Source organism: Pterocles gutturalis, unplaced genomic scaffold, assembly GCF_000699245.1.
Source record: "Pterocles gutturalis isolate BGI_N339 unplaced genomic scaffold, ASM69924v1 scaffold10641, whole genome shotgun sequence".
NCBI lineage: Eukaryota > Metazoa > Chordata > Aves > Pterocliformes > Pteroclidae > Pterocles > Pterocles gutturalis.
In genome coordinates, this window is record NW_010105532.1 from 15,869 (window position 1) to 24,825 (window position 8,957).

At 37.8% G+C, this 8,957-nt stretch overlaps 1 protein-coding gene across 1 annotated transcript in view; it reads right to left on the reverse strand.

Annotated features, from left to right (window-relative positions):
- The window catches only part of LOC104471925 (atrial natriuretic peptide receptor 2-like), a 34,452-nt gene that overhangs the window by 3,915 nt on the left and 21,580 nt on the right, over window positions 1–8,957 (reverse strand). Inside the window, 6 exon segments of the mRNA XM_010087432.1 lie at window positions 983–1,122; window positions 1,885–1,972; window positions 2,779–2,872; window positions 3,732–3,851; window positions 4,809–4,913; window positions 5,843–5,891. Coding sequence (XP_010085734.1) covers window positions 983–1,122; window positions 1,885–1,972; window positions 2,779–2,872; window positions 3,732–3,851; window positions 4,809–4,913; window positions 5,843–5,891 — 596 coding nt within the window.

Sequence of the window (8,957 nt, forward strand, 5' to 3'; positions counted from 1 at the left end):
CCCAGAAACACATAAAGGACAGGGCAACAGCTCATGTGTATAATTACCTTAGCTCTGAAAAATGTTGGATTTCCTACTTATTTTTCCAAAAGATTTATTCCCTCCTACCCTTTCTTCCTCCCTCCTTCCACTGAGGATGCTTGAAGTAGGACAGGCAGTAGGAAAGTGGCTGTTGGATACTTTTTGTCTTGGGGCAGATATTATAGAGACAATGATTCTCACTAGGCATTGTCCTATGCTTCCTGCATTGACTTCTACTGTGTAGGACAAGAGACAGGTTTCTTCAGGATCCCTTGGGTGCATTTTTTCAGGATTGTTATGCTCCAGAATGTGCTTAACCATGCCACAGAAAAAAGAGTGTTTTTTTTCCCACATCTTCTATAGAATTTCCCGTCTGTCTCATCCAAAAATCCCGATAGATTCTGCTAGGTTTTTGGTGGAACTCAGTTTTAATGGTAATCCATCCCCATCAGATTCCCATGGTAGGAAACAGAAAGCCATTTTCCTAAAAATCCAGAAAGAAGAGGCAGCCAAGCCCCTGTAAGTGTATTAGGTTGTCATGGTCTTTGCAAAAAATACGGATAATAAAGCTTATGGAATGGCGTCTATGCTCCCATGTAGAAGGTAATTTTTTCAGTTGCGGTCCTGTGAAACAGAAGTTCCCAACTGGGATTAATCTGTTGCCAACATTAAAAGTCAGACGTTACAAGTCAGAGGAACCAAATAAACAGCAGCAGTAGTTTACTCATTTGTCCCATCCACAACATTCATAGATTGTAGAAACCATGGAAGCTATGCAGGAAAATGTTCCTAAAGTTTGTTAGGGCTCTGCTAGGACTTCTCCCCTAATCGTTTTGTGCGCTCTTCCCAGTGGTAATAACCTTTCAAAATCTACTTCATCTGTGCTTCCTTGTCATCAAATCAGTCTCTATCCTTATTAAATACTCTTGCCCCATCATTGTCTACAGCTCAAGGAACTTACAGGCATCTCCTATTGTCTCCACCTTATAGATGTCATAGTTATCTATGATTTCATCAAAAGTGGTATAAAGCTTGTTCAAGAGATCAACCACTTGGTAAGGTGTGCTGCTGCTGGACAGCTGAGTGAAGCCAACAATGTCACTGTTAACACACAACAAAAAGAACACACTCATTCACTGTCTTAACCATTTCAGACTGGTAAACCTAAACACACAGTAATAATTTCTCAGTGCAACTACCTCAACCTAATTTTTTTCAGTATTTATTTTGCTAAGGATCTTACAGAATAGTTTTGTCTTCAAATATTTAATTAATCTGAAAACAGACTCCTTCCATTTAAAAGGACTGACTGACCTAAATCTGCTTACCAATGCAGTAAAGCATTTTTTACAGCTAGACTTTAACCTACAACAGAGTAAGTAGTCTTCAATTTTGGATTATGTACAAATGAAAAAAGGGAACTTAATATCTGTCCATTTATGACAAGTGAACACATGCAGTTTATATGATGCTTCATGCACACATAATAAGTCAAAGACTGTAAATCCATGCGGACTCTAAGGATGGGAAAGTTTCCTTTACATAGCTAAACATTGGAACCTTGACTTGGGGCTATCTTATGAAACATACATACATGTGTGTCTGTAGCACACACAAAGTGACTTGCTCCTCTGTATTAGAGCTCCACAGTAGACTAATTTTTTATTTAAGTAATTATAATGAAAAATAGAGAGGTGTGAGAACTTTGAAAGACACTCATTTGCAGAGTCAAATGTTGCCACCCATAATAAATAGCAGTTTAAATAGAAATTCTGCACTTGTTTAGGAGCTTCACCTCCACTAGAAGCCTAGAAGTTTCTTCAGTAGGAGTCAGTTCCAGTCCTATCTTTAATTTTTGTTTACCTGAAAAAGATGGTGGCACTTAAATAACTTTGAGCTTGTGCATGTTTTCCCTGCCTGAGATCATCTGCTACTTGCTTCGGCAACATACCTGTTGTAGAAAGTAGAGCTTTGTTACTCTTTTAGCATGGATAAAAGTACATAATCAAAAGAACGAGTTTCTTTAAAGGTAAAAAAGCAATGCTTGTAAATGTGAAATATTCTGAAGGTGAAAGCATTCTTTAGGATAAAAATCCATTCTGCTGTAACATGAGATTTCACAGTAAATCTCACTGATTACAAGTACAGATTTTCCAGATGACCCATAAATTTTAGTTCAAGCAAGCCAATATCTATACAGTCCAAGTCAGAGTAAGATTAGATTCTAATAGTGTGATTTGGTGTATTACTAACTCCCTCTTTGTCAACTCATTGCTAGTGCTTTCTTCTTGTGTTAGGTTTGTTTACTATCTCTTCTCTGATTCTTTTGATTTCTATTTCTCCTATCTTGCATTTTCACAGCCTTTCCCTTTTTCTGTCCTATATGTTATACCTGTTCTTTTATCCCTTTTTTCTTGTGGAATTATAGAAGACACACTACCATCAAAAGTAACTTCAGTCCAAAAGCATTCCCCAATACTTATAAGTATACAGAAGAACAGTCAAGCAAGATCAAAGTGAGAGCAATGTGGACTCTAGAGTCATAGCTTTCAGATGAGTGCACTGATTTTTAGGGGGAAAATATAAAAATTAGCTAAATATATTTCCAGTTTTGCAACAAACAAATACATTAATTCATTGCCCACTGAATGTTATCTATTAAATAATCACCTATCAAAAGGTTTATCTTTGTAATCAGACAGTTAAAATCAAATTATTATTGAGAAGAATATCCAGTATTTTTGCTGTATAACTTACTATATAACAGACGATCAGTTTTCTGTCTTTCATGCATTAAATCCTGGGTTCTCTCAGAAACCAGTGTCTCCAGATGTTTGCTATATTTCTCCATCTAAATAACATAGAGAATTACATAAAAGAATCCTTTTACTGAAACAGATTCATAGTTGGATAGTATTCAAGCATTTGAATGATTCTGCTTTGAAAACATTCAGATAATCAAAGGCTGGAATCTGAGATAGCTAATTTATTCTTACAAAATTCAGAGATCAGATTTCTCCCTAGGTAAATTTATGATCCTGGATTTGAGATTGTTGCTTACACGTAATAGGGCAGAAGCCAATCCCATATTGTCCGTGTAAACATTAGGGGTCAAATCCAACGTAGAGACCAAGCTGCAGACATCGATTCAAATATATTACCCAAACTGAAGGCATCTAAGTCTCAGTCTTTTATCAAAAGCTCTCAATGCTGTTTCGTAAACTACCCTGCTATGCTATGCTATGCTTTTTGTATCCTTGCCCTGTGTGAGGCAACAGGCTGTGGAGGCAGGACTCTGTTTTCACTGCTGCTGTGCTTAAGATGCCCTGCTCAAAATGCATCTGTAAACATGCTGTTTGTGGCATGCAAGGATTGTATAACCCCAGTACTATAAGACTGCCACCAACACATTGAAAAGGGGAATATAGTATCCTGTGAGTGCATTAAAAAACAAACAATTGACTGAAGAAACAAAAGTGTTCAGCCCCAGAGAAGTGGACAAAGTTAAGAAAAACTGTCAGAAATGGAATAGGAAGGAAAGCTGCGTCCCAAGCAGAACTGCAGCTACAATCAGCCCACCAGAGGTTAATGAATGACTGTGGATTTTCTGATCAAACAAAGGGGTATGAGATCAAAAAACAAACATGAAGGATAGAGGTGAAAGTTATTGCAAGTGAGCAGATTGACTTGGATTAAAAAACTAAATTTACCAGAGTCATCATCATGTCAACAGGGCTAACTTTATTAGGATTCATCTTGTACAACATTTTCTTGACTTGTTCAAATGTAGGCCTTTGAGCTGGATTATTTTTTCTGCACCTTCTGATTAACTGCAGTAGGGAAAAACAGCCTTTTGTCATTCCAAGCACAGACAGTGTTGCAATACTACTATTTTCTTGGTGCAAACTCTGCATATGAAGCCTTATTTGCAGCTGGTGAAAGCGGCAGAGCTATACAGAGGTCTCCGGAGTTCTACAGATTTATGATGAATGAAGGATGTTAGTTCATGAAAATGCTGCTGTGGGAAATCATGAATTAGATGCTCATGTTCCTTCTGCCAAACACTTCTTAAGCTCTTGTCTTGTGCTTGCAGACAGTGTTACACTGTTGGAATTACATACAGTTTTCAGAGAACTTACCTGTATACAAAAATTCACAAAAGGTTAAAAAATCAACTGCTTCCTAAAAATGTTAAGTCTCCTCTAAAATCCAGTGCTGCTTGTGAAAAGTTTGTTACATTCAGGTTGCTACAAACCACTGAAGGTGAATTATATAGCTCTTGAGCTGAAACAAGGATGCCATATCCTTGTTCTGATTTAACTGAACTAGAAGAGGGTGTAATTTGTTTTACTAGGCATTTTGAGACAACTGAATACATAGATCTTTTGCATGAGAATCAAACCAAATTCATACTTTGCCTGAGACACATACTTCACTGTTTGAAAGTCCTTCGCCAGTAAGCTAAATAAATATTACTAATATAAAATATGTATGGAACTCAACACTTTGTAATAAAATGAAAATGCGCAAAAATCAATGTTTGAATATTAAAAACTTCATTTATTACACTGACAATTTGAGGGGACAATTGAAACTTCCAATTTGTCAGAATGACTGGTTTTTTATTAAGGACATTAAAGCATTTCATTGTGCCTTGTTTGAAATCTACTTCTTGACTTCTGGGTTGTTTGCATTCATCAAAGCTAATATTGCCATAAAACTTGCATGACATGTCTTAAATTCACTTCAATAAATAATTTTTGTACACAATATTGTATCTTACTTACCTCTATGTAATCTGCGGAACATGGGCAAGAATTCTCAGCCTTTCCTGAAATTAACTCTGACAAAGATGGGCAGCAAGAATATTCAGCTGAATGCACATCATCTTTCTAGAGAAGAAAGGATTAAACAATGTTGAAACAAGTGGTGTGTTTTTCATACTGCCCACTGGAAATATATTACTGTGATCATCATTACTTTTATGATGTCTTCCCTATCGCTTCCAGATCAGCTTTTTTACATGAGAGTTCAAGAAGGAAAAAAAAATGATATAACCCAGTCTAAACTGTCTGTCCTTGTCTAAAAGCTTTTTCATGGCTGAAAGACTTAAATCTCAGTGTTTACACAAGGTAAACAACTTTTGAAACAAATTAATACCTGGCAAGATACTGAGAAACTTTTGAGAAACCACAAGGCCTTTATCAGTCTATTATCACAAACTGTCAGAAATGGAAGAATGACAGTTTCAGGTCTTCATTGTTAGAATTCTTGTTAAGCAGGTATGTCAGACAGAGCATGGTTACATATCCAGAATATCTGGTTTCAATTTCAAGGTGCACTTTTTGTGTTTGCCATTTAGCACTGATCACAAGACGTGCAAAAAAGGCATTTTCCTTATGGAGAGCAGCTCATTTGCTCTTCTACCATATTCTTACTACTTCAAGACTCCACTGAAAGGGCCTGTGCATGGCAGGAAAGGGAAGAAACAGGAGAAGAAAAAGGAAGATGTTATGGCACACCTCCTGCCTCTACCCCCTGCCGTTAAGCCTCTCAGAGCTCACCAAAAGGCAATTTTGGAGCTACATTATTTTGTCATGCACTCTTCTTCAAAGTCCTGAAGGGATGCATGAGGAAGCCTTGATTGCATGTTCCATTGGAGTTGCACTCACAAAATGAAGAGGAAAATGCATGCTTAAAAAATAAATTAAACATGCAGTTACTCAGTTTGGTTTGCATCTTCAGAAAAAACAGAAACACAGTTGTCATGCAAACTTCAAAGTTCATCTTTACTTACTGGCATAAGTAAGTAATGACTTACTTGCATAGGGTCACTTCTTGTGGCAATTTCTAGTAAAATGATGGCATAACTGCAGAATAAAAGCAAACCAAAATCTTAATGAATAACAGTTAATGGAGTCAGTGAATTCTTCTTTCCGTGATTTCTTATTCTTCCCCATTTTATTTCTGAAAGCCCAGTATCCCAAAATGGAGGATAGCAACAGTGCTGCTATCCATTACTGTTTTCAGAGATCTGTCACTGATCACTTCCTAGCAGTTTCCCCTCACAGTTATCAGTCTCAGAGATGAAGCATTTGAGTTTGATGGACAGGAAAGCAATATTCTCTGGAAGAATTAATGGAATCCAGAGAAGTGCAGGGACTTACATGATACCTACCAATTAAACATACAGGACAGGTTTCTGCTGTAATCAAGGGGCAGGAGCAGCTTCATCAGGATCATCAGCTGGAGAAGTGGCTTCTTTTCATCGTAGATCAATTTTCTGGAAAATCTCCATGAAGCCAATGATAAGCCAATGTGTCCAGAGTAGATCTTTTACAGTAAGCATTTTCACTCTTTCTTTCTGAAGGAATCATCATCATCTTCTTCAGATGAACCAAGGTAAAACATATTCATCAAGGGTGAAGAATGTAAAAAATGGGGTAACAATTAGGTGTTCAGACTCCTTATTGTACTCACTAAAGATCTTTTAGAACAGTGACCTGTAAGAAGCCAGAACCTGCTCCAGACAGCAATCCTGATAAAGATGCTCTTGCCTCTTTATGTATTGAAACTGTGTAATAATTAGATCTTCGCACACATCTCTACTTGCTAACATTTATTTTTATGGAGGATATTGTTTTGAGATCTGTTGTATTGCTTTCTGTTCTGTAAGGCCTTCTAGCTGTATAATGGGGTATGTCTATCTATCTCTCAGTCCACTCATGGATCACCACTGGCAAATAAAATAATGCATATAAACCATGCTGAATAATGTCAAAATTAATCTGATGAGATTTTTATGCTAATTTTGGGGTGATTTGGTAGTAGAACGGAATAGCAATCCTGGTGAGACAGCAAAGCTGAAACGATTTTCAAGGAGAGTAATTAGATAATGGTAACTCCAGTAAAGCAGTATTGATTTCATTCAGCTTCAGCAGCACTGCTCAAAAAAGTCCTAACATAGCTGACAGTGAAATTCATATAACAATTACAAATCAAGAGGAGCCAATCTAGGAGAAACTGTGACTGGAAACAGCCTCTTCAGCTCAAACAGGAACTGCTTTCACGCTCCTCTTCTCATTTCCATTTTAGCTTTCCCACCTGACCAACACATTCCCTGGTGAACTTTAAAAGCAAATGATTCATCTGTAAGAGCAAACAAAATTACAAGTCCCACTCCTGTAGTTTCTACTCATTTAATATTTGGGACATACCTTCAGGAATATTAATGGAATTTTTGCACAGATAAAAGCTGAGGATTGCAAGTCTGGGACACTGCTCCCTGGCCAGCAAGCCCACATACATGTATCAAGAAGGATTAGCACCTCCTCATATCATCAAACAAAAACTGTTAAAATGCAGGTTCTAAAGAATAGCTTAGTTAAAATACAACCCTTTTAATGCTACAGAGTACAGCTCTGTCTTTCTCCCCTGACTGTACATTGCTCTTCTCCCTTTTCTGATCTCGTATCTTACTGTTTTTTTATTTTTTACCAAGAAAGGATTAACTACAGTACAACAAAAGAAGACCCGGATTTTGCAGACTCAGGGACGGACATAAAGATAGATTCAGCAAGCTTTCATTTAATCTGCCAAAAGTTCATTGTAGTTATCTATGATACAAGCAGATCAGCTCTTAGCACTATTTTAAGGGGAGTCCTTGTCAAGAAATGGCTTCAGGAGGCCAGGTTGCCTGCAAAGTCAAGTAAGGATATGTAACCTGAACAGGGGCAAAGGAAACATATTTGGAATGCATTTTATCTGTGGGGCAATGATAAACTGCAATGCATAAGACAATTCTAAAATTACTGCTTAGTTGGAGCACGGTACTTTCTCAGACCACTCCATACTGAAAAAAAATAAAGATCAAGACAGGAATGTATTGGGTCTGGCTGAGATGGAGTTCATTCTCCCCATAGAAGCCCACATAGTGTGTGTTGCATTGGCAGCTAGAAAAGTGTTGGACACACACCAGTGTTTTGGCTACTGCCGAGCAGTGCTCACAAAGCATCAAGGCTGTCTCCCCAGCACTGACACCCAAATAGGCTGGGGTTGGGTGAGATCTTGGGAGGGGACACAGCCAGGACAGCTGACCCAAACTGACCAAAGGGATATTCCATACCATTTGATGTCTGCTCAGCAATAAAAGCTAAGGAAAAGGAGGAGGAGAGGGGCATTTGTTCATACACCTCCCGGAGCAACCACCACACGTACTGAAGCCCTACTTCCCAGGAAGCGGCTGGACATTGTTTGCTGATGGGAAGTAGAGATAAAGTCTTTTGCTTTCCTTTGCTTCCACGTGCAGCCTTGGCTTTTGCATTATTAAACTGCCTTTCTCTTGACCCACGAGGTATTTCTCCATCTTATTTTCTTCCTCCCCTTGTCTTGCTGAGGAGGAGAGTGAAAGAGCAGTCTGGTGGGCACCTGGCATCCGGCCAGGGTTAATCCACCACAAGGACAAATGACAATACCCAGAAATATCAACACAGTGACAAACTGCCTTTAACTAAGCTATTTTGAAGCAAATTCTAAGGGCATGTTTAAGCCTATAGATATAAATACTATTGAGACCTCAAATTCCTGCTTACATAGTCTGATAGAATGGATTACAATTAATAATGTTCTAGCACATTGTATATGCATACATTTCATTACAAGGGAACAATGTGCATTAATCCAGCACATCTTATATATAAAATCATGTCTTCAGTCCATATAATTTTTAACAAATTCTAATTGAAAAAAGACTTAAAACAACATTCTCTGTTTCTGCAACTAATTTTTCAACAAAAGCCCTGCAGTAGGCACTTAAGACAGTAAGCATTTGTTGTGGCCTAGTGCAGGCTGGAGTAAAACTCAGAGCTTTTGATAAAAGGCAGTAATAGCTACTCTTTGGTAAATATTGTTAATAAACAGAGCTGAAAACCATTCCT